Source organism: Carcharhinus amblyrhynchos, chromosome 2, assembly GCF_965287045.1.
Source record: "Carcharhinus amblyrhynchos chromosome 2, sCarAmb.v2.hapA, whole genome shotgun sequence".
NCBI classification, from domain to species: domain Eukaryota; kingdom Metazoa; phylum Chordata; class Chondrichthyes; order Carcharhiniformes; family Carcharhinidae; genus Carcharhinus; species Carcharhinus amblyrhynchos.
In genome coordinates this window covers 63,115,316-63,142,882 of record NC_137325.1, presented here as the reverse complement: position 1 = coordinate 63,142,882, position 27,567 = coordinate 63,115,316, and the positions used below count along the sequence as shown (strand labels likewise).

The window sequence follows — 27,567 nt, the reverse complement described above, 5'->3', positions numbered from 1 at the left end:
AAATTCTGGAACTCCCTCCCTAACACCATATGGATTGCAGCAGTTCAAGAAGGCAGCTCACCACCATTTTCTCAAAGGCAATTAGATGGCATATGCTGACTTTGCCAGTGAAACCCAGATTCCTTGAAATGCACGCACTTATTTTTGAAGAACATTTTATGAAGCATTCTGCAAATCAAATTAGTATTTCTTACTGAAACATTATTTTCCCCACCAACAATCTTTTTCATTAAAAGATGCAAAGATAAAATAAAGCTAATTTTAATTCTATACAGAAATTTAGTAGACTTGTGAGATGCTGTCTCCTGCTTTGTTTCGTTTCATTTTGAGCTTAAGTACTCATTCTTGATGCAAAATCCACAATTTTTATTGTGAGAAAACATCATTGTAAATCTTTACATTAGTTCACCAGTGAGCAAATTAATGCTTTTTATTGGTTTGCCAACAAACAAAACTGCACCTTATCTGGATTATTTTATAAGGAATTGTTCCTCTAAGAGGGTACAATCACGAAAAGAAAATGATCATTAGGATGAGAAGAGTCCGAGTAGCAATTTTTTTTTGTCCTGGCCTTAAGGGTTAAACAATTGAATAGCTCATATCCTAAAAACTGTTGCTCATAGACCAGATGCATTTAAATTTCAGCCTTGTACTGAGGCCCCTGCAACAGACCTTTTTTTTTCCTGCAGCTGTTTGCAGATAGCAGTTAATTGTATCCACTTGTTTAACCCAAGGGCGAACGTCTGGGGGGGCGGGGGGGTGGTCTAAGTGCAGTAACCATACTTTTTAACGGTCACTTCCTCTGGTGTAACTTGCATGACAGCATGTGACATGCAGAAATTAATGGGGACGCTGTACTGCCAATTCTTTTTAAATGGCTTTGACACTGGTTGCAAAAGGCCTGTTTAGATGCCCTGCCAAGACCCCACATTGAAAGATCCAAAAGACCTATTACTTCATTCTGCAAATTGTTAGGAAGTGACTGGAAAGTTGAAATGAGGTTACGAATATTTATCTTGATACACAGTGAAAATAAAGGTGGTGCACTGTACAAAGCGAGGGCTGATCTTACATTTAGAAGTGCATAATGAAGACAACAAAAAAGCTACACGACAAAATGAAGGGGCATTTGCTGGTTTGAAAAAGCTTTGCTCAAAGCAATATTGTTTTCTTTGGCCGGCCTCTAATCACAGCAGATGTCGTCTATTTTATGTCATTTTGTTATCTTTCCTTATGCTTCATTAAAGCATTATCATGAAGACAAGAAATCTGTCTGTTCAGACAGAAACATGTTGTCACATAGCCCTGAAGCAAGAAAAACAGCAGTTGATGATTTAAAACAGATAATTTCACCTATTAGCCCCTACAGTCATCCTTTCTTGATGTAGGTTCGTTTTCATTTAACCTTTGCTATCATCAAACTTGCCTTTTATATTTTCTGACAACAAAAAAATTGATTACCACAAGCTGGCTTTTCTGAGGGAGAAGCAGGTGTATCATGAGCCTTTCATAGTCAAAGCATAGTAAGATATAACTTGGAAGTAGCTGTAGACCAAAGAAAGGTAATGACTTATTGGATCATAGTTATGTTTTATATGTTATGGACATATGGTTAACTTTCATGGAGAGATTAACCTGTTTAAAATACATGACTGAGTACTTCCATTAAATAATATTGCTGGTTGATTAAAGATGTTCTTAATTTGGAACATTCACTGCATGTTTTGTCTGCAGTCAAATATAAAAATGCATTATTTTCTGTTCGTTGTGCTTATCAAGCCAAGATTCATTTTAGGACAAGTTATAGACTTAATAAGTAGAATGAAGAGTCAATTTTGCTCATGGAACACTGACTCACCAACAAAGAAAACAATCTGAAATTCAATCTGTGCTCCCTGAGATTTTTTTTTGTCATCAGATTTTGTAAAATTATCCCTAAACTCTTTAGCTTAAGCAAATCAAGAAAGTTGAAAATATTAATTTAAGAGGTTAAAAACCAGCTACACTTTAGACTGCAGGTGATATCAAGAATGTTTTGACCGAGACCAGCACCAGGTACTCCTTGCAAAAATTTGGATCAACTGGGGTGTAAGTGGAAAACCTTCAATTGCTTGAAGTCATACCTGTTACAAAGAAAGATGCTTGTGGCTGTCACATCCAGATATTACAGCCTCAGGAAACCATCCTGTCTCATCAATGACCTTTCTTCCAATCATAAGGTTAGAAGTAGGGCTGTTAGCTGGCAACTACAATGTGTTGTTACATTCAGAACTCCTATGATAATAAAGTTGCCCCATGCCAATTTACAATTTAGCTGGCGGATACCACTTGTTCGTCCTTCGAGGCAAAGATGACCATGTGTTAGGGTTCTGGTGGGTATGTAGGGGATTGCTAAGGCTGAGCTGTGACCAGAAGGTTCTGCTGCAAATAGGACAGGATACTGCAGATATTTAAGTTTTGGAAAAGTTGCTGGCTTGGGATTTCCTCTCTTTGCATTTTCTCTCAGTCTTTGACAAGCACTTGCTTTCAAAGGAGCATGGCATTTTTTAGTTGGCTGGACCAGGTGCAGTGATTTTGGGTGACCTTCTCTCAGAAATCAAAGCCTTCAAAGTGTCCTTATAGTGCTTCTTTTGACCACGAAGAGCACAATTCAGACCTAAACTCTCCATAGAAGGTTCATTTTGGTGAACAAATGTCAAGCACTGGTTGCTCAATTCAAAGGTGACTCTCAAGTTTGTACCCACAAGTCCGCTTTTTTGTCCTTCTAGCTGAAGCTTCTGAAGGTAGCTCAAAGGAAAGTGATTCAGCTTCTTGACATGACACTGATACACAGCCAAATCTTGTGTAAAACACAATGGTCAGGTCTATTGCAACATAGATTTCCAATTTGTTAAGCAGAATTGCTCCTCTTCACTTCCAGATAGATGTCTGCAATCTGCTGAAAACTGCACTTGCTTTGGCAATTCCTGCACATATCACATCACGAATAGCTCAAGAGAGTGTGTGTTGTTGAGAAAAGTAAACTTATCCATTGGTGATAGGTTCTGATCATGGGCTGCAACCATATGCACGCAATACGGTTTCCTGGAGTAGGTTGGTGCATTATTTCAATTTTCTTTGTGCTGATCATAAGGCTGAAGTTGTTGCTTGCATTTGGGAACAAGACCATGTTACATTGCCCATCCAGTTCTGAACTAGCAGGCAGTGTACTGTCATCAGCCAGTAGGAAATCACGAAGTGTGGTATTAGAGATCTTGGTCTTTACCTTGGTCTCAGGCTGAGCAGCTTCCTGTCCATGTGATGTCTGATTTTGATGCCTGGATCATGATCATGGGAGGGATATGCATCACATAAGTGCCATCTTCAGAAAGAAAAGGCCTACCTACCTACCCTTGACCTTCAAATGTATCACCATTGCTGTATCCCCTATCTTTTAACTCTAGGGTCACCACTGACTAGAAGGTTAACTGAGACAGCAATATCAGCATTATGGTTACAAGAGCACAGCAGAGATGAGATACTTACGAGGGGCTCACATCCCGAGTTCAAAATCAGGATGGTGTGTGGCTTGCAGAAGAGCTTGCAGGTGGTGGTGGTGTCCGATTGCATCCTTCAAGATTAAAGAACAAAGAACAAAACAGCCTGGGAAACAGGCCCTTCGGCCCAACGAGCCTGCGCTGCCATTTTAACATAATGAATCCCCCCTCCACCCATGACCCTTGTATATGCTTATGGCATTCCACATTGAGGGAAGACTAATTTGGGGGCAATTGAGGGATTTAGTCATCGTAGGTTTGGAAGGTGCTGTCAAAGTCTACTCTAAAGAGATGTGGATGTTCAATTGTTGAATATATTGAAGACAGGCAGGCAATTTTTGGTGTACAAAGGCAATTACCAGATGTGAGGATAGTGCAGGAAGTGAGACTGGAAGTAGAAAATCACCTATGACTATAAAGAATGGAGGGGGCAGGCTCAATAAGCGTAAAAGAACTCCAGCTCCTATTTCATGTTTCTCATTAATATTGATCGTTTGAAAATTTGGAGTTGTGCATTTGCAATGCCTCATGTTGAATATTGCTCCTCGTGTTGTAAAATCAGCGCTGCATACTTGTTTATTAACAGGTACTTTCATTTAAGAGGTTTTTTTTGCTGAATTTGGGTTAAAATGTGAAATCATTTAAGAGAAGATCTGTGTCCCTGTAAATCAAAATTAAGCCTGTAAGTTTTTAATCAGAACATTTTGGATTTAAATGTATCACTTGTGATGGCTTCAGCTCTTTTTCTCCCTTCAAATTTTGTTCAGTCATCTGTAAACGACACAGGCAACAGAGAAGTTCAAAGTCAATACTCTCTGCCGATATAAAGAAAAGATGATGGACTCCATATGGCAAATGAACAACATTACATAAACACTGGCATTTCTGGATTCATTACTCGATGTTCAATTCTGGTCACCACACTACCAGAAGGATGTGGAGGCTTTGGAGAGGGTACAGAAAAGATTTACCAGGATGTTGCCTGGTATGGAGGGCATTAGCTATGAGGAGAGGTTGGAGAAACTTGGTTTGTTCTCACTGGAGTGACGGAGGTTGAGGGGAGACCTGATAGAAGTCTACAAGATTATGAGACGCATGGACAGAGTGGATAGTCAGAAGCTTTTTCCCAGGGTGGAAGAGTCAATTAAATAGGGGGCATAGGTTTAAGGTGCAAGGGGCAAGTTTTAAGAGAGATGTGCAAGACAGATTTTTCACACAGAGTGGTGGGTGTGTGGAACTCGTTGCCGGGGGAGGTAGTGGAAGCGGATACGATAGTGACTTTTTCCTCAAAAAACTCAATCAGACACAACCTCCCCTTCACAAAACTATGTTGCCTCTCACAAATACGTCCACTTATTTCTAAGTGGGAATAAAGCCTGTATCAAAGAATCCTCTCTAATAATTTCCCTGCCACCGATGTAAAGCTTACCAGCTTGTAATTACCTGGATTATTCTTGCTACCCTTCTTAAACAGAGGAACAACATTGACTATTCTCCAATCCTCTGGGACCTCCCCTGTAGCCAGTGAGGATACAAAGATTTCTTTCAAGCCCCAGCAATTTCCTCTCTTGCCTCTCTCAGTATTCTGGGGTATATCCCCTTAGGCCCTGGAGACTTGTCTACCTTGATGTTTCTCAAGAACCCCAATACCTCCTCCTTTTTGATCTCAACATGACTTAAACTATCTACACATCCTCTCCCAGACTCATCATCCATCAAGTCCTTCTCTTTGGTGAATACTGACGCAAAGTACTCATTTAATACCACACCCATTTCCTCTGGTTCCACACATAGATTCCCTCCCTTGTCCTTGAGTGGGACAACCCTCTCCCTGGCTACTCTCTTGCTCTTTATATATGTGTAAAAAACCTTGAGATTTTCCTTAATCCTGCTAGCCAATGCTTTTTCATGGACCCTTTCAGCTCTTCTTACTTCTTGCTTAAGTTTCTTCCTACTTTCCTTGTATTTCACATTTGCTTCGTGTGTTCTCAGCCTCCTAGCTTTGACAAATGCTTCCTTTTTCTCTTTGACTAAGCTCACAATATCTCTTGCTATCCAAGGTTCCCAAAACTTGCCATACTTATCCTTTATCCTTACAGGAATGTGCCAAATTACCTTGTGAAGAAATAATGTTTTCCGAGTTCACTCTCAAACAGCCAAGGTCTAATTCAACTTGTTCTGGATGTCAATGCTAACTACTACATGCATTTATGTAGCACTTTTAAAGTAGTAAAATGACACGAGGCACTTAAAATCAACAACGTAAAGCCATTCAAGAAGGTTATGGCGCATGACTAAAATCTTGATTGAAGAGATGGGCTTTCAGGAGTGTATTACAAAACAAGGGGAAGTAGGGAGAAGCAGAAGTTTAAGGACAAAATCCTTTCCTAGTTAAGGACATGGAGGACCAAAGGCATGGCCAGCAATGGTGGAGGACTGAAATCAGGAATGCTCAAGAGGCCAGAATTCAAGGAATACAGATATCTCAAAGGCTATGGGCTGGAGGAGATAAGGAACAGCAAAGCCATGGGGGAAATGGTGCATAGAAAATTCTGCCTATTAGTGAGGAAACATTACCAGCATTGCCGATAGTCTTGGGCACCCCAATATAGTAAAGCACCCGCTCATCTGTTGCATGTCCTCTGACCATAGGGGAGATTCATACATATCTCTATATGTCAAGTGGCAGTTGAAATTTAATGCAGAAAAGTATGAAGTGATTCATTTAAGTAGGAAGAACAAAGAAAGTTAATAGAGAAGAAAGGATATGATTCTAAAGTGGGTGCAGGAGCAGAGGGACCTAGGTGTATATCTGCACAAATCATTGAAGGTAACTGGACAGATTGAGAAAGCTGATAATAATACAAATGGGATACTGTGTTTTATAAATTGGAGCAGAGGGTACAAAACTTGGAGGTTATGATAAACCTGCACAAAACACTGGTTCAGCATCAACTGGAGTATTACATCCAGTTCAAGGCACCACATTTTACATGGCGTGAAAATATTGGAGAGGGCGCAGAAAGGATTCACGCGAATGAAGTTCACCAGCCCCGGAATCAGTTACATTGATCGATCAGAGAAGCTGGCACTGTTCTCCTTGGAGAAGTTTCAAAAAAGATGTAACTGAAGTATTCAAAATCATGAGGGGTCTGCACAGAGTAAATAGGGAGAAACTGTTCTCGTTCGTAGAAGGATCAAGAAGGGGAAGCGCTGATTGCAGGTGATTGACAAAAAAAACATAATGGCAATATGAAGAAAAACCTTTTCATGCAGTTAAGTATAATTCAGAACGCGCTATCTCAGTATATGTTGGAAGCAAATTCCATTAGGGCCTTCAAAAGGGAACTGGATAATTATCTGAAAAGAAAATATTTGCAGGACAGAGAAGTGGACTAGGAAAGTTGCACTTGCAGAGGGCCAGCAAAGATCCAATGTGTCAAATGGCCTCCTTCTAAGCTCCAATCATACCATGATTAGTCCATCTCATTGCATACAGAAAGTAAATACCAACCATCATGTTTGGCTAAGCAGACTTAGAGGGCCCAATTGGGGTTGGGGAAGTGCATGGGAAATGATGAATAACAGAATGAGGATAGAAATGTAGATATGAAATGGAGGGGAAAGGGAAGGAATTCAAACAAAGGACAGAATATTATCTTCCATGTGACTTGAACATCCTTTGTTGCAAAGCAGCGTATCCTTAAATTCACTGTGTGCAATGCCAGAAGGAATCTACACATGCTCACTTTGAACTTAAAAATTACTCTTTCTGTTCTTAGGATTCATTTTGAATGTGAGTGATAGTGAAGTGGAAGATAATGGATCCTGTGCTTGTTAAAACAGGTAACTGATCAATTACTGCAGACTATACATTATTGTCCAAGTCAAATTAACTCTCTTAATGTGAAAGAAATTTACATTATCAGAGTAAATGTATCAAATCTTGCTGCCAAATTTTCAGATAGCATTTGTTTTGAATGATCTAAAATAGAAAATATTTGTATGAAAAATCATTCTTTATACCTTAATTGTTTCTGCAGGCACTCCTGGCGCTGGGGCTTTTTCCAAATAGGTAGTCAAATCTTGATCAACATGTTCAAAAACAAGAGTCAATTTTGTCTCTCGGTCTGTTCGAGACACAGTGCATACATCAAACAACCTAAGAACAAAATAAAAAAAAGTAAAAAGGTGGGGAAGTTGGAAGGTAGCTTCACAGATCAAAACGATTCACCATTAGGCACTTCTGATAACATTAAACACAATATACAATTGCAGGCCCAATAATTCCCAACTACACTTACAATTGCAAACTTTTTATTTGATTAATTCTTTGGATATGGGTATAAGTGGCAAGGCCAGCATTTATTACTCATTCTTAATTGCCCTCAAGAAGGTGCAGAGCTTAAACTGGTACATCCATGTGATGTGTAAGTACACCCTGTTTCTTCTACAATTGTAGGCCTGATTATTCCCAACTTTACTCACATAATACATTTACATTAATATTTTAACAGCATGAAATCGTAGGATTTTAAAGTAAAGAGGCCATTTGGTTTTCCATGCTTACAAGTTTTATGGAAGAGCTAGTCACTTAATCCTATAGTCCTACCCTTTTCCATGCTGTTAATATTTATCCATTTTCCTTTGAGAATTGCTGAGTGGATGATCCACATTTGTCTTCTCCTGTGGTCCCCAGCATCTCAGGTGCCAGTCTTCAACCAATTCAATTAACTTCATGAAATGGCTAAATGCACAGAATACAGCAAAGGTTATAAGCCCCGATAACATCTTGGCTGTTGTACTGAAGATTGATGCTCCAGAAGCAGCTATACTCCTAGCCAAGTTGTTCCACTATAGTACAACGTTAGCATTTACTGAACAATGTGGAAAATGCCATGGATTATCCTGTTCTCAAAAAGTAGGATGAATCCAATCCAGCCCAATCATTGCCCCATTGGTATACTCTCAATCATCAGCAAAATGATGGAATGTGCAAGCAACATAGTGATGAAGTGAAACTTACTCAGCAATAACCTGCTCTCCCACACTCAGATTTGATTTTGCCAGAGCCCCTTGGCTCCAGAACTCATTACAGCCTTGGTCAAAACAAAGACAAAACAACTGGACAGAGCTGAAAGTGACTACCTTTGACATCAAGGCAGCATTTTCCATTTGTGGAATCAAGAATCCTGAGTTAAGTTGCTTGGAGTCATACCTAGTACAAAGGAAGATAGTTCTAATTGTTGGAGGCCATTTATCTCAGTACCAGGGCATCACTGCAGGAGTTTTTCAGGATACTGTCCTAGGTGAAACCATCTTTAGCTGCTTCATCAATGAGTTTCCCTCCAACATAAGGATGATATTGGGGATATTAACTGATGAATGCAGAACATTCAAAAGCATTCACAACTTCTCAGATACTGAAGTAGTCCATGCATATAGTCCTGTAGACAACATTCAGGTTTGGACCAATGTGTGCTACGGATGTTACTTGTCACTTCACTGCCAGGCAATGATCATTTCCAGTAAGAAAGGATCCAACCATCACCCGCTGACATTCAATGGCATCATCATCGCTGAACTCCCCACAATCAACATCCAGGGGTTACCACTGACCAAAACTGAACCATAAATATATAAATATTGTGGCTATAACAGCAGGTTAGGCTAGGAATTCTGCAGAGTAACTCACCTCACAGCTCTCCAACATCTGGCTACCACCTACAAGGCACTGGTCAGAGACATGCAATATTCTTCACTTGTCTGGATGAGGGCAGGTTCAACATTCAAGAAACTTGACACTGTTCAGAACAAAACAGCTGATGTGATCAGCACCCCATCCACCACATTAAGCTTTCACTCCCTTCACCAGTGGCATACAGTGTGCAATTACAAGTTGCATTGCACCAAATCATCAAGGCTCCTTTGACACCACCTTCCAAACTGGTACTCAGGTACCTAGGAAAAGGGCAACAGATACATGGAATACTACCATTTGCAAATTTGCCTCCATTCACACATCATCCTGACTTGGAAATATATCGCTGTCCCTTCATTGTTCTTGATCAATACCTTGGGACTCTCTTCCAAACAATACTGTAGATAAACCTACGCTACAGGACTGCAGCAGTTCAAAAATCACAGAATTGTTACAGCTCAGAAGGAAGCCATTCAGCCTGTCATGTTAAACTGCCTGTCCAAATGAGCAATTCACCTAGGGCCACACCCCCAAAATGCTGCACATTCTTCCTTTTCAGTTAATCTATTTTCCTCTTGAATGCCTCAATTGGACCTGCCTGAATTACAGTCTCTGACACAGTATTCCAGAGCCTAACTACTTGCAACATGAGAAACCTTTTCCTCATGTAAGGCATCACTCCACCACCTTCTCAAGAGCAATTAAGGACAGACAGACGAACAAACAAAAAAGGTCATAATTGATATAAACAAGGATACTAAATGTGAGGTGTTTAGGTCAGTGAGAACTGAGGTGAGGATGAACAGGACTTAGGTTGCGATAGGATGCATGTGGCAGAGTGTTAGATTAGCTGCAATTTAGAAGGTGTTAACATTGAAAGCCAACAAAGAGAATATCTATGCAATCTAGCAGACAGGCATATAGAAAGGTTTTGTACTTAGATAAAGGAGAAGGACGGAGACATAATGCCTTTTGCAGGTCTTATTTTCCTGTTGCTCGGGTAGAGATTGTGAGATATGCTTAGTATACTTCAGTTTATATGCTTCAGATCTGAGACTAAAGATGGGCTGTACCAGGGAAACAATAAAATAAAGATTCTAAATGGTTAGAAAGCCATTCATAATGTGATCAAATCTCTGATAAGCATTTCTAGCAGATTAAACATTTGGCTGAAGCACCCTTGACTTTGCAAATACTCACATTACAGGCCTCCCAAAACCCAAAATTATCCTAAAAAATATCATTCCAAGCATCCAAATGACTACTCTCACATAGTTTTTTTTGTTATTGAACATAGAGTTTTTTTTCCCTAATTATTGTGGGGTCAACGTAAGAAAGTTAAAAAAAGTATGGAACAAGAAAAGTTGTTTACCTGCACCCTGCATTTCGGTCAACAAGTTTGCCCCTTCAAAGACAGCACAAAATCCATTCTTACCAAAGGTACTATTCTACCTAGTTATTTGCATGAAGGAAAGTTGTGCACAATATATTCTTCCCTTGTTATGGTTCAAGTCAGAAACTCCAAAGTGTTTTATGAAGCCTGCCTGAACCTCAGGTTTTGCATCTTGACTTTGGCTACGATAAACATGAGATGTTTCACTTCAGGTATAATTCAAATTGGCCCACTAGGGAACTTTTAACAAATAAAGTTCATTTAAGAATATAGTTAGCATGTATGATAATAAAATTGGGACTTTTATCAATTACAAACAAGAAATAAAATAACCATCATAAGGTTAATAATCTATAATCTTAATGAATATCTCTAATGTGTTCCAATTAAAACCAAAATCCAAAAAACAAAACCCTTTAAACAGATTTATCACTGCATAGGCTAAGGCTCACATGATATTGGAATCCAGTTCCCTGGGTTGAAAGCTGATTTCAAATGATCTTGAAAACTCAGAGCAACTTATAGTCATCAACTTCCCAAAACACAGGTTCTTCGCTACAGGATGGCAAACAAGGTGTGCTTTCAGCTAACTGGTGGACCTTTCAAAATAAAAACAGAGAGAAAAATATACATCTTTTCCAGCTTGCTTCTAAGACTGCCCCTAACATTGCAGCTAAAACAAAATTAAAAACAACATTTGTCCTCTGAGCTGCACACAGTTTTTTCTCTGTCCAACAATTATATCACTTAAGGCTGTGAGCTGAGAAACACGGGCCACAATTCTCCCATTGCAACCCACAACTTTTCTGTCAGGTCATGGTGGGAAACGTGCGTCTGTGGCCTTGATCAGGGATTTGAGCACGGGCTCAGAGTTGGCAAACAAACACCAGTCAGACTATGCTGGAAACCAGTGGGAAGACAGGAAAGTCATTTAAATCTTTTCTGCATGTATTTTAAATGTGTATATTTCAGGTCCCAGTTGAATCTCCCACTGAGCCTTTTATTTTGGCAGGTTCAGACTAGCTCCCCACTTTCAGGGAACTAGCAGGAGACCCTCCCAGAGTGAAGGGGAGGGGGGCAATCAGTGCTCCCTGGGGGTCAGACGGTGGGGGGGGTGCCCCCAGCATGGGCACCCTGGCAATGCCAGCCTGTGCACCTGGCACTGCCCACCAGGCAAAGTGCCCATTCTCACAGGGCATCGGGAATTGCCAAGGGGTAGGGCCTGCTGTGGGCAGGGTCGATCTGAGATGAAGTGATTGGGGCAGGCTGTGGGGGAAAATCACCACTGCTAGGGGGCTGGCCTAGGAATTGCTGTGGGGGCCCACGATTGGGCAGTTGGGGGAGGGGGGTGCTGGTGGGGCAGCACTGCAGTGATTCCAGGCTGGCCAACAAACGGAGAGGTTGTCAGTTTGGGGCCACTGCGCATGTGCAGATCTCCAGAACTGTCAAACTCCAGCACGAATAGGCCTCGCCCCTCTCCCTGCCCCCTCCCAGGTTTTTAATGAGATTCCCGACTGGGACCTCTTCAGTGCACAGGGGACGAAGATTCAGGTGAGAAGCTGAACTGACCGAACAGTCAGGATTTAGAACAGTTTTCTCATCAATTCAGCACTTTTGGAAAAATCATGGCCACTGACAGAGAGTTACAGCGATCATGTTTTTTAAAAAAATCTCTTACAGGGACACTAATGTCACACTCTGCAAAGAAAATCAAAATTGTTGAAATATTTATATATATTCACTCTCGCTTCCCTACTCCAAGGCTGCAGAAATCTCACATTCTGTGGAGTAGTTGATCATTAGTATTTAAAATAATGAAAGGATGGGGCAGGGGAGATAGAAAACTTTTGCTAGTAGTTATGTTGTCTAGAGAAAAGGTCACTGAATCAAGGCGAAGTACAAAAGGACAAAGGGTGAGAAAATCTATAGACGGTTGACAACTCTGGCATTCACTTCTAGGGTTTGTGGTTGAGGTAAAAACAACAATCAACATTCTAGATTAAATCGGTGAAAGAAGATAAAGCGAATGAATGAATGAATGAATATGTGAGAAAATGTTGTGAGAACTATTTGGTCATGCACAAGATAAACTGACAAACGAATTGGTGGTGAGATAAGGAAAACTTCCTTCATAGCTATTTATTATGAATTGGAAAGGGCGGTGAAAGCAGATTCACTAACAACTTTCAAAAGGAACTGGATAAACACCTGACAGGTAAAATTTTCAAGGCTATTGGAAAATGCTGTGAAATGAGACTAATTAGAAGCAGTAAGACAGGCTAAATGGACTCCTCTGCTATATCATTATATGATACTTACATGGGCTGACTGGGCCATATGGCCTGTTTCCATATTGCAACTTCTATGTCTTTATACATGTCACAATCTGTACTAATTATTGAACTATCCAAACACATTTCCAGATAGCTATCAATTTAAAAAAAAACTACTTTAGGCAATAGTTGCTATTATGTAGTTACTAACACATAGTCATGTGTTCATTCCCGCCTTGTTTAGAGAGCATGGATCACATCCTTTGTAACATCCTTAAGTATCTTCCTATCATTGCATTAAACAAAATTTTCCTATCCAATAGATTTATCCTCTATTTCGGTTCTTGATTAGGTTTTGCCTTTTCTGAAGAAGGTAAACGGTGCAATGCATCATTGCAAAGAAAGTCACACTCATCAGAATGAAAGATGGAAGCTAAACATACAAAGAGAAAGGCAGCAAAAACTAATCCTGGTAAGGTTGCCTCTGTTTGACTGCAGAATTTGGAAATTGCAATTCTGATGGGCAAGGCACCAAGTTGAGAGTAACCCCCACCTGCAGGAAAGCAGAACAACAAAACTTTAAAAAGTGCTTAAAGTGACAACTGACATAGGTTGGTCGGACAAATGAATAGACTTTTTTTAAAATGCCTATAGCAAGTGGGTAATATGACTGCTGTGCTTAAAGATGTATAATTATTACTGAGTATTAGGCACACAAATGTGTTAGGTGTTTGCCTAACAAGAGATTACGCAAATCCCTCTGAAACAATTCACAGCACAACTTGCATCTGATGTTAGCATGTTAAAAATAAACTATAGCTCTGATGGCTCATCTCCCTCTCTGAAAATGAAGCATTTGCCAGGCACTGGTGTCTCTGAGCAGCAGAGTGCAGAAGACTCCTTATTCAAAATCATGGACAGTAATCAGTCCATCAATGCAATTTGTGAGAAAGCATAATGAGTGGCTCAGGTCTGGAATGCATGGCCTGGAAGTGTGGCAGAGGCAGATTCAGTCAAGAGACTGAATAGAATTGGAATAGACATAATGTGCAGGGAAATGGGGAGAAGGTACGGGAATGGCACTATCATGGTGCTCATTTGGAGAGCCAGTGTACAGTAACAATCCTGTGACTGTTTGTACACTACAGAAATAATAATAGATGACACTTGTATCTGGTTGAGGGGCAGGAGGTTTTTGGGGGCAGTGGATTTGAAGAAAAACTTTTTTTTGGAGGGTGGTGATGGTCCAGGATGCGCTGTGTGGGAGGGTGGTAGAGGCGGGTTGCCTCACATCCTTTAAAAAGTATCTGGATGAGCACTTGGCACATCACAACATTCAGGGCTATGGGCCAAGTGCTGGCAGATGGGATTAGGTGGAAGTTTAGGTGTTTCTAATGTGTTGGTGAGGACTCGATGACTGAAGGGCTTCTTCTGCGCTTACGATTCTAGTCTATGATGTATAATTTACATACTAGCATATCTTCCATGGTATTCCTTAGGGTAGACCGGATGATATGTTGCTTTAAGGTCAGGAGTTAGACCAGGTATCATTCTGCTTATTAGTTTCTGGGAGTCAATTGAGAGGCTGCAGCCATAATGGCCCCAGTATTTGCTGTTTGTGGAGAGGTTTTCTGTACATTCCAAATGACTGTAAAAGCCAATAATAAAACAACTGCTCAGCCTGAATTGGAATGAGTGGGTAAAAATCAAATTATAAATAACAAAGGTTAACCACAGTCATTTTTTGTAAGTGTTGAATGTGCTGATTTGATTCATAAGATTAACTGTAAAAGTATTGTTAGTTACATGTGACTTTTAACTGTTAGCAGTTATTTTAAAAACACTACATGGTTTTGAATCGAGTGTTTTCTTCTGCTCACCATTGTCTTGAATGGATGCAAATAGATTATTCAAGCGATTCTCCGAAAAAAATTCAAAGTGTCGAATGTGCGTGAAAACTGGAGTGAATCGTGTCAGGAACATGGCCCTGAAGAAAATGTGCTCCAAGAGCACTTTTGCTAGAAGCGGTTGAGAGAGGCGATGTCTGTTGTATCCAACTTAGGGCTGCTGCCCAAGGAGGGGTCTGATAGGAAGCATCATATGGGGGGCAGTGGTATCTGCACTGAATGCCAGGACACGGACTCCTCAGTCTGGACAGCAATACCACAAGATGATGAACAAACTTCTTCGGGCTGCAAGGGTGAGCGTGCATCCCATTCTGAAACCTGTACATGTGCTATGCTTACAATGTCAACCATCCCCAGACATCTTGAGGGCAGCCAGCAACCCCCCTGACTGCTACTGCCCCCAGCAGCACTTCCAGTTCTCCAGGGACCTCCCCACAGCAGGCAGTAAGTTTCCATACCCTGCCTCTAACCTCCCCTGAACTCCGAGGCTGCTACCTCCATATTCCTGTTCAATGATGCCACACCAGGTCCCGACTTTTATACAGCTTTTGTAATCCCTGCCAGCGTGATGTCACGCCAGAGTGGGGAGAGACGCTAGCAGGAGCAGAGATTCTAGCCACGTACCCACTAATTAATTAAAGATATATAAACGTTTGCTAACGTCAGTTATGCTGATTTTCAGCATGGATCTGTTGATACCAAAAAAGATGCGCTTAGGGCCCTACACCCAGTGTGAATCGACCGCCATTTGAATCTCCCGGCCCACTGTGCTTACAAAATCAGTGCAGCGGGATGGGAGAATCGCCCCCAATCAAGTTGCAACAGATCAGTAGAATAAGATAGCTAAATGAAAAAAGGTCAGTTAAACATGTTTTGCATAAAACTTGCATGGAACTACTTTCAGTTACTTTAGTTTCTGCCTGATTTGCGTCCATTTATCAGATCAGTAGGTTTGAAATCCATGTCGCATGTTACCAGCATAATGTAGCAGTTTCTGAAAAATGAAGGTGTACATGACATCCACAGGTGCTGGAGCTGAAATTCACTGAGCTTGTCAGGTGGTTAGAGACAATACACAATTTCTGAGCCACGCTACATTTGAGGATTGTTCATCCACAGCTATACAGAAATAATGAGGCAAAGGAGGGAAAATGCCTGGAAGTTTAAATTTATCTGATTGGCATTATGTATGGTTGTCAACTCTGCATGAACGCATGCAGAGGTTTGATCGTGTGAGCATTGCCTGGAGCATTTTGCAGACATTATAGATTTAGTGAAATTCCTGTGAACCTAAAGCAGAATATGTTGCCTTTAAACGATAGCAGCATGGGAAGTGTATCATGCAACCCTGTCTTAGCTTCACCTTTGCTTTTAAGCAAAGCACACAGATAAAAAGTTGCTGCCGATGTCTTCAAAATTTTGACCAATTCATAAACGTTCCCTGTGCCTAGTCTAAATAAATGAACCCACAATCCTTATTAGTGATTGTTGCTTATATCAGCATAACAATGTGACATGGTGGGAGCAAGATTAAGTACAGATACAACACGACGAACATTGTGATACACAGCATGAGATCCTCATGGTTAAACTGTAATGCAGTCACAGCGTCAGAGACTTGAAAATGCAATGGCTGCACGGAGAAGCACTAAGAATATGTTGCATAGTGCTTAAGTAAAGAGTCGCTAATCAGACAGATCCCTCATTGTAAGATTGTAGTGCATAGCCTGTCCACTCAGTAAGTAGGACAATGCATCAAGAGGACCAGCATTGGAGAAGCTCGGTCGGAAAGGGAGAGCGACCAGAGAATGTGGGCTGGATCAACGGGCCAAGCAAGGGATGAATCAAAACAAAAAACAATAATAAAAAGTCATAAGAATCGGACCAGAGAAGTGCAATTATTATGGACAGAGGCTCAGAAAAGTGTACAAAAGCAGCTGCAGTGACACTTGACCCAGGTACTGTAGGAGAAGCAAGGTCAAAGGGATAAAGTCAAAATGTCCACAAAATTCCCCAGTTTGAATTGGTATGAAGCTGACATACTATCCAAATTCAAAATGTTTAAACAGTGTACTGACTTATGGTTTCTTGATACAGATATGTCTGTATAAAAATTCACTTAATTGGGAATTAAGGTTGACATAGGTTGAACATGTCAGAATTAACAGAAGGAATGCACACAGAAAGATGTTTTTATTGGAGTGTTTAGGGTATTAAAGGATATATAGGTAAGTAAATGTTATTATTCTAGAAATTCTGACCCATTTTAGGTGGAGGAATGGATTCAGTCTTAGCATGAAAGGTGCAAAATTTGAGGTGGAATCAATTTCTGCAAAGTACCTGCTCCACTCGAGCTATTTTCTGAAAGGTTTTTAAAAATCTTCAGATTTGGGCATCACTGATGACAGCAACATTTATTACCCCCGGTGAAGATGGTACTGAGCCTCTGATGCACTCACAATGTTATTGTTGAAGAATTCCCAGGATTCTGACTCAAGGACAATGAAGGAACTGTGATTTATTTACAAGTTGGATGGCATATGGCTTGGAGGGGAACTCGCAGGTAGTGGTGTTCTCACATCGCCGCTTCCCTTGTTCTTTCATGGATTAGTGACTATGGGTTTGGAAGATGCCGTCAAATATTTGCTGCAGTGCATCTTGCAGATGTTACACGTGGCATGGTGCACTGGTGGTGGAGGGAGTGAAGGTTTAATCTGGTGAACATGATGTCAATCAAATGAGTCATTCTGACATGAACACTGACCAGGCTTTCAGGCAAATGGAGGATATTGCTTCAGACTCCTGACTCATTGTGTCTTCTTGATGGTCTTGAGAGTAACTTACCACAGTATATTGAGACCTGACCTGCTCTTGAAGCCACAATATTTAAGTGGATGATGGAGTTAGGTTCCTAGTCAATGATGAGCCCCAGAATATTGATGATGCATAAATTCATGTAGGCAAGTGTCAATGGGAGATCATAGAATCCTTACAGTATAGCCTATTGATTGTACTGCCAATTCCCCTGACACTAAGGGGCAATTTAGTATGGATAATCAATACATATCTTTGGACTGTGGGAGAAAATCGGAGCAAACTCCACACAGTCACTCAAGGCTGGAATTGAACCAGGGTCCCTGGCACTGATGGGCAGCAGTGCTAACCACTATGCTACCATGCTGCCCCATCGCTTTTTGGAGATGGCCACTGCCTAACAAATTTATTCTACCAAATTTTAATTGTCACTCAGCAGCCCAAACCCAAATGTTGTCCAAACATTGCTGCATGCAGGCATGGATAACTTAATTATTTACAGAGTTGTGAATGAACTGCAAATTGTGCAATCATAAGTAAAGAATCCCACTTCTGACCTTCTGACAAAGGTCGCTGATGAAACAGCTGAAGATGATTGGGTCTTCCACATTCCCCAAAGGAATTCCTGCAGCAATGTCTTGGGGCTAAGAATGATTGTCCTCAGCCTCCAATAATCACAACCATATTTCTGTCAGATATTATCCAGCACATGGAGAGTATCCCACCCACCCCATCCCTTGCACTCCTTATGATTCCCATTGTCTTGATGTCAGACTCGGTCAAATGCTGCCTTGATGTCAAGGGCAATCATTCTCATCTCACTTTTGAAATTCAGCTCTTTTGTTTATGTTTAGACTAAGGTTGCAATGAAGTTTGGAGTTGAATGGTTCTGATAGAACCCAAACAGAGCATCTGTATGCAATTAATGTAGATCACCTTTTACCAAGTAAAATAATGGGGCTGTAATTGGTCGGATTGGATTTCTCCAGCTTTTTGTTGACAGGACAGGACATAACTGGGCAATTCTTTTACATTGTCAGCTAGATGCCAGTACTGTAATGGAATAATATAGCCAGAGGTGTGGCTAATTCCGAAGCACAAGTTCTCAACACTACAGCCAAAATGTTGAGATCCATAGTCTTTGCGTATCAGATTCTTAATAGCATGTGAAGAATCATATTAAAGAGGGGATCGAATTAGAAGATTTGGGATAGATCATCCACTTTGCAGCTACCTTCAGATAGAAGTGCCAATGTTTCAGCTTTGTCCTTCGCAAAAAGCGGGTGTATACTTCTTCATGTTCAAATTATGAAATCACATTTGGAAATGGAACTGGCAAGATGACAGTCTCCTACAGGACAGCCAATAGAAAGAGAATCTACATGATCAACGTTACTTCCCAACTGCAGATTGATCTGAGGTAGGTTACAGCTAAGAGAATGGAATCAGCAACAAATGAACAAGAAAATCAGGTGTTTATTATTACAGGCATGCCCTCCGAACCATCTGATCTTCCAGTATACACAACATCTACATAATCTAGTGTAGCTGGGTTCACTCCCAATCACACCATTCACCTGCTAAAGTGTAGACATATGTCCTTGCAAGGCTTCACAGTTAAACTGCTAACAGATTGAGAAAAAAAACACGCAAGAAGTTTGTGCAGTTGCAAAATGAACTGCCATGCTGAAGCAACCAGCAGTTAGTTTAGATATAAGGGTAAACTTGAGGATCTGCAACTGATGGAAAATTTCTCCACCAGCATCTAAATATACAGCTGTCTACTGAAAAGACTGATGAATAACTTAAACTCATCATTATTGCAGCAATCACTCTGCAATAGATAAGGAAACAGTAAATGAGTTAGATCTTACCAAAATTATAAATAATTGCAAAGGCACATTTTAACTTCGGATGACAGTGTAAAATTGGCAATATTGATTCAGCTATCCATCAAATATCTCTCCTAATGTCCACTGACCTCTTCTATTTAAGAAACCCAGCCCCTGATTACTCCTTGATGGTATAGAGTAAGAAACAGGTCAGAAGTAGAGCAAATCTGTGAAAAAAAACTTCAATATCTTTTACCTCTCAACTATTGAAAGTACAAAAAAATGCATAGAATCTGCTAAATACTTGATAACTTCAACAACTGTTGCTAGAAGTGAAGGAGATGAATCACATTAGTGTAACTATTGCCAAAAACCAATTTGCAGAACTGACATCTGAGCATGTAGCACCTTGCATCATTTTGGTTAAGTTATACCAGGCTCTACCAATGTATTATAAGGACAATGGTACTAAAATAGTAATATCAATTTATATTACTTAATTTATATTTCCATTGAAATCAAAGGACTGCCAACTCGCAATTTTCAGTGCAAATTCCAGAAAAGTAAATTGGATGATCACACAAGCGAGTGGTGATGACAGAAGAGAAACAGGAGTCTGTATTCATTATGGATGTATCAATCAAGCAGCCTTGGCAGCCTGAGAGCAGGTATGGAGAAACCAACTATTGATTTACTCCAGTCACTGTGGAATAAGTTATAAAGAAATACATCAGTTTTCTTGTGATGGCGATACAAGATTTCAGAAGATGGAAGGAATGCAATTCATGATAGTTTGGTTGGTGTATTTGACTACAACATGCTAATATGCTATCCATTGAGCAAACTAGTCAATTAAGTGAAGATTTAATTTATTATCGCTTCTTGCGATCTTCTTTATTTCACAGCTGTAGATGTATATCTTGGTCTCCTGCTTACTCCATACTTATGCCTCATCGGAAGACGAAGTGGCATACAACATATAATAATGACCTTGGTAGACATTGCAGAATGTTCCAGTGTGTCTGCTCATTCAATATGGTCCTGGTGACTACTTTAGGCTCACTATAGCTGCATTCTGCTGTCACTTGTGCCTGTCCCTGAGATATATTGAGTTATGGTTCAAATTGGCAACTTTGCTCCCCTAGAAACCAACCATGCTCTTTTTGCAGCTCAAATAATCCTGACCTGACTTAAAGTCCATCTGTCATGAGATGTCTAAACTGCAGATTGACTGATTTTGCTGAAATCCCACTGCGACAGCCATCTTAATTACAGGACTGGAGTTGCGGTTAGCAACGAAGTGACAGCACTCACCACCAACTGTGAAGAAAGCTACCCACAAATATCTAGCAACCTCTAGTCTCTGGCACCATTTTCTCCTTTCCTGCCATCAATTTGAATCTGGTGCCATGACAACAGGATGTCCAGATGTCAAACAGCATAATATATCAAGTGCAGTGAGCAGCCAATCATGCTGTTTGCTATCTGTGACAATACTTCATAAAAACATCAAAAATACTGTATTCCTTCATTTTAAATTTTACATATTGTAAAATAAATGACCCAGACATATGACATGGGATTAAATTTGAAGTTAAATTTACAATTTTTAAAAAATTAAAAATGTGGAATACTTTTATAAATGGGGAAATATAACAAATACAAAATTATTCTTTCAGCAGTAATTATAATCCTAGTGCACCTTTAAACCCCAGTTACCCTTAACATTTTTCCAAGATTTTTTTAAAACGTAACAGTGAACATTTGTGTCCATTTGATGATTCTGATGATTCAGTGACTGCATTGTGGGATGTGCATCAGCAATGCACCCTTTGGAAAGGTGCAGAATCACCAACAGCAACTTCTGGATTTCTGAGTTTAAATGTGCTCCGGCAAGTTCCTGAAGCTGCTGTTTCAGAGCAGCAAACACTGACAGTTTAAACTTTAATTTCATTTGGCTGGGATCAGACCTTTCATCCTCCTCTTCTTCCTCAAAGAAATGCCAAAATAATTGGAATGCTCATACTCTAAATTAGCATTGCAGCAACTAAAAGAATCTCTGCCAAAGATTGGACCTTAAGCATAAAAACTTTTATGAAAAGAACTGCACAACAATCTTCTAACTACAGGCAGTAATTTAAAAAAAATCTGTAAATGTTAACTTCCTATCAACTTTAACTGAACTTGTAATTTTTATTCACTCACATAATGCAAGTTACTCAACCAAGGCTACATCCATCTTAAATTATTAGCCTTTAAAAGTTTGCAACTGGCCAAGGAAACATTTATACACTGTTCAATAGCACACCTGCAAACTGCTACAGTTTAACTAATACAGTAGAAAGCAAGCAGCCATCATTGTTTGTGGTGTGTTCTCAGAGGTAATTTCCTTTTCTGATGTGCCTACTTTCTGGTTGCTACCACTGTTACTTATCCACTGTAATCCACATAAGTTTAAAAATATCCTTCACATTGCAAAATGAGGGAATTATGCCCAATTTCTTACATGATCCACATATATTCCTAACATTGGATCCAGTCACAGTGATGTACTTTAAGAACTCTTAGATAGGAACTGCTGGCCAAGAGGAACAGAAATACCACACATCCTTCTGCAAAATGTAAATGCACATCATAATAGTATAATTTGTGAATTAAGTCATTCCCAACTAAGTGGAACCAAGTGGTTAGGTGCATTGACCCAAATAGATGCCAGATGGGGTGACTAGGGGAATTTCAGTAAATTCATTGCAATGTTAATGAAAGACTTACTTCTAACTAATAAATAAAGTTTACTTACTTTACTTTAGAAGTTACTACCTTCAAATTAGCTTCTTTGAATATTAGCACATGGATGCATAAAGCAAAGGTCTCTAGGAATTATCAAGTAATTTTACAATATTTTATGAGCCTAATAACAAGACACAAGTGCCACTGTCAGGCACAGCATTATACAACAGAGTGCTTGGAGAGTTGGTCCAGACATGATGGGCCAAATGGCCTCCTTTTGCACCCTTACAATTCAGTGATTCTGTGAAAAAAAAACTATTTATTTTGCACCATTCACATTTTCAGGATATCCTAAAACACTTCATATCCAATCATTTACTTTCAAAACTTTGGATAATATATCATCTCCCATTCCCAATCATAGGCAGGAGGGGATTAGGCAATAGGGAGCCTGATAGAAATTTAATATTGGCTTACTGTGTTTCCAGGGCTTGGCAAACCTGGCACTAAATGTAGACAGAAGCAGTAGCATAAAACATCCAAATGCCTTTTTTTGAGCACTGATTGTGAGGCAGGAGGAGCATGAGTGTTTGCCCCCCGCTCCCCTGACCCCTCACTCAAACCTTCTGCAGCTAGCCAACCTCCACCCCATTAAATTCCAATCTTTGCCGGCCTCCTCCTGACTGCCTTGCTCCAGCCCCACACCCTTCCACAATATTTTCCAGTTGCCCTTCTACCACTAATTTTCATGTTTCAACAGACAACCAGCCTAACAAACTGAACACAGGAAATTGAATCTTAAACAATAATTTCAGCAGGATCGCCACATCTTCTGGATTTCTACGTTAACCTGGCAACCAGGGTCCCTTTAAATATTGGGGTTACTTCCCCATAAACATTGGATTCATGGTGCATGCTGCAATATAGATATCAGCCAAGGTTCCCCAATCCTGAATGAGATGTATATGTATTCAATATACTTAACTCACACCAAATCACACTCACCATGTGTGTCATATCCTCCCCACTTCTGAGGGTTGTAGGGCTGGATGAGGTGACAAAGCCGGCTGCACCTCTTCAATTCTGGCCTCCGGCAGAACAGCAATTTAACTGCTTCACCATTAGTGGCTGTGCCTACATTTGCCCAGGCCCTAAGTTCCAGAATTTCCTCCCTAAAGGCTTGTACCATTCTCCCTTCCTTTAAGATGCTTCTTACAATTTTGGCAAAAGTTTTGACCATTTGCCCCAATATCTCCTTATATGGCTCATTATGCAATATCAAAATGGCGTCAATGTGTTTTATTCCGTTAAAGGCACATATAAATGCAAATTGTTGTTTCACAGTGTTCAAACCAACAAATGGCTATTGTTGATGGAAAGCGATACTAAGGTACAATTTATGGAAGTGGTGTGACAACACCTTCAGGAAGTAGTTGTATCCACTACTTTGTAACTACAAGCTCATGTGAGCTGATGTTTCAAAAATTCCCATGTAGTCCAATGATCAACCTGGGAAAGTGCTAAATTTAGTTAACTAAATTAGCGACGAGTCAATATCTTCCTGTTAATTTTACAAGTTAAGCAATATTTAGATAGAAGCAATTTAAGAGTTACTGCAATGAATTTTCCTATTGACCAGTGCTTACTGCTTAACTGAACAAGAAATGCCAGACATACACAACAACTCTGTAGGATCCATAGACAGAAAGGACAGGTACAAATCTACCTTATTTCTTTATAGACACTGATAGGCTTGCAGTGTTTCCTTTCATCTTCTATTTACCAATACTATTGCAATATTTTAAACACTGAGTACAACTAACAAACATCTATTATTAAAATAGAAAACATATTAAAAAGACTTGTATTCGTACAGTATCTTTTATGACCTCAGAACTTTACAGCCAATGACGTACTTTTTGAAGAATAATCACTGTTGTAATGTAGAAAATACAGTAGCAAATTTGCACACAATGGTTCCCACAAACAGCAATGCAGTAATGACCAAAAAAATCTATTTTAGTTATGTTGACTGATAAATATTGACCGGGACATCAAACTCCCTTTCAAAATGTGTTACTTTAGAAAGCAGACTGGGCTTCAGTAGAATATCTCATCCAAAGACACCACTTCTGACACTGCAGCACTCCCCCTGTGCACTGGAGTGCCAGCTTAGATTTTGTGCTCCATTTTGGGGATGGAACTTGAACCCACAACTTTTTGACTCAAAGGCAAAAGTGCTACCAACTAATCTCAGTTTATGGCTGAACAGTAAATTTCAGCTGTTACTTGGGTAAGTATATCATTATGTATGTATTAATTTAACAATTAACACTGCAAACAGTAATTATACTATTGCAGAATTCACAGCAGCAATTAGAGAAAATGAATGGCAATGAATTAATAGCATGATCACTGTTGAAGGCTCCAAAATAACCATGTGACACCCAAGATCACTCAGTTACCAAACACTGGTCCTTGTTAACCATATAATAGTACTAAGCAGATTGGAGAACAAAATACATGTTTAATTATGATATGGGTTAACAGACAACATCTCCCCACTTCCAGGTTCAATCCCTCCCTTATATGAATTGAGATTCATTCCACTCTCCACAACTTCATGCCACTCACTGTTGGGGACTTTTTTGATTTTGATAGTGTAGAATTCTTCATGTGGCTAGTTGCGCAGATTTACTTGGAAATGCACAAACATGGAAAAATAGAAATGATAAATGATTTCTTCCACTTAACTTATCCAGTTAATATGAAAAATGATGTCATAAATGCACTTTAGCAGACTATAGAAAGCATTATTAAAAGGCCAGTACTTCTAAGGCTCTTCTTGAAAATAGCACAGCAGCTAACGCTGTTATTCTCTTGCTAAAAAAGGACACATTTAAATTAACTTTTGCTTCTTTTTTATCTCTCTATGGCACTTTGTTAAATTGTTAAAAGACTAAAGCAGTAACAAGAGCTGAAATGGCTGACTGCTTCAGCTGCAAGTGTTAGTGCACTGAGGGAACAAGAATTGTAGATAGGTAGGCAGGCTACAGGGTGTTCATTATTTCATCCATTACCCAGTTCGCGAGACTGGGCAGACAGTTAGGGGTCTGCTGGAATTAAGGTTGTCCGCCCTGGTTATGAAAAGCTTAAACAAAAGTGATTTGCTACACTCTTCCCTGCTACAAAACTTTCTGAAATTTTAAGGTGGAGTAACTTAAATAACATTTTTGCAATTTAAGTTAAAAACAGCCAATAAAATGGATTAACCTTAATAGGGACTTGGACACCACACATATGGTGAATTTGTATATGCACCAATGCACTATAATGCAGAGTTTATCCACACAAGGTGTCAAGAATTCAGCACTAATCCGAACATCAGAATTATCCAAATACTACTGAAAGGTGTGTGACCAATGATAGTAGCCAGCACTTGTTACCTGAGATCGAAAAGGCTATTGGTTGCAGCATGAAATGTGATTTACACATCCCCATTAAGGATTCTCTTTTTAATGCTTTATTCTCTGAATAATTCAAACATTTATTGTATAAGCAATTCAAATTTTCCAATAATTCAAATTGCTCCAATTCCAATTAAAAGGACTTAACTATTAAAACGGGAATCATGTCTGTGGTTTATATTAAACTTATAGGTTGTTTGCAACACTGCTATGTGCGTGTACACAGGCATTTGCAAGTGCATGGGAGACAGGGTTCTAGTTATTTTGAGAACAGAAGCACATAATTGCCGAAAGCACTGGTTCTGCAGGTTTGTGCAAGTTATAACATTGTTAGTGAATATATTAAACTAGACTTGAGTGAGAACTACATTTGCTATCTGAAAATAAGTCATGGTTGTCTAGGGCAACAGAAAATTAGGATGCATCTCCTTCCATGGAGTATAATTTAATGGCATTTAAATGTTTGACAATGCCTTACTGTCCTTAAAAAAAAGATTGTCCGTTTATTAATTTAGCTGGTATAAACAAAGAAAAATGTCCCATGTTCTGAAAAATTCTTCCAGATTTTGCCAAATTTTGTTCTGATTTGTACTGCATATGTTATAGGAATCATTAACCCCAGAGTAATTTCAGGATAACATTTCCAATTCAGCTTGCAATTCAAATATACAGGCAACTTTTTCCTTTTCATAAAGATCCTTTGCCCAGAAAACATACAAAGCACCAACAATGATAAAATCTCACCTTCTCATTTAAAGATAATAACACCTTAAAATCCCCCCAGCAAGGGGGCTATTTGGCCCATCAACTCTCCAAAACAGCATCCAACCCAGGTCAGCCCCTCCCCCACTGTCCTATCACCATAACCCCTTACATTTATCATGTCTAACCTACATATCCTGGGTCACCAAGGGGCAATTTAGCATGGTCAATCCATCTAACCTTCATATCTTTGCTCTGTGTGAGGAAAGCCATGCAGACACAGGGAGAACATGCAAACTCCACAAAGGTAGTCGGCAAAGGCTGTAATTGAACCCAGGTCCTTGGTGCTGTGAGGCAACTGTGCTAATGGTTGTACTGTGGACTGTTCATGAACATGATGCCCTTTTAGCCCTATACTTCCTGAAGGTTCAGTTGTATAAATGCCTCAAATTCCTTAGGCTCATTCTGTTTGATTCAAGGATTGTACCTGCCAAATGCATGTTTAGTCCACTGCAAAATGATGGACCTGGTTACTTTTCATTGTACAAAAATAACATGTTATAGATGTATATCACTGGAAAACTACAATATGTTCATTCATGTTTTTCATATATACTAGATTGTTGCTTCATTATTATTATTTCACTAGATAGAAGAAACAGAAATGACAGTAGTTACTAGTTGAGAGTATCCAGTAGAAATAAACAACCATGGTTGTCAATATCTTAGTAATAAAATTATTACAGTTTAATAGTAATCACATTGTTAAACCAGGTTACGGGTTTGTGTATGCATATAAATGGGTTAGCGGGTGACTGATGTATTGGAGGGGTGTGGACTGTGAACTAAGCCAATAACCTCTCTTTAGCAAAGAAAGCTGCAGCATTTTAGTTTTAACTTCACCAACTAGAATGGATCAATTTAATATTGGTAGCAGAGAATGATTTGCCTAAATGTTAAGATTGGAAACTTAGATACCTTTTGAGTCAGAAGGTTGTAATTGGAGTTACATTTAAGAATGGCAGAAACCAAGCGTAAAGTATCAATGATTTTCCATCGTTGTTCTGTGAAGCCGAACCTTAAAGGCCAATGGAAGATTGAAGTGGCTGTGTGGACAAGAGTTACATCCTTACCAAAGGAAAAGCAAGATATGGCTTTGGAACTTCCACTTTCCATTAGAAACAGCGTCAAATATTTTTGGAGCTGGAAGCT

At 39.6% G+C, this 27,567-nt stretch overlaps 1 protein-coding gene across 4 annotated transcripts in view; it reads right to left on the bottom strand.

The window, feature by feature from the left end:
* The window catches only part of cdk6 (cyclin dependent kinase 6), a 261,381-nt gene that overhangs the window by 187,041 nt on the left and 46,773 nt on the right, over window positions 1–27,567 (bottom strand). For all 4 annotated transcript variants that reach the window (XM_080206667.1, XM_080206660.1, XM_080206676.1 and 1 more), the window contains exon 3: window positions 7,563–7,698. In XM_080206667.1, the coding sequence (XP_080062793.1) occupies window positions 7,563–7,698 (136 nt within the window). The remainder of the gene's footprint in view (window positions 1–7,562; window positions 7,699–27,567) is intronic.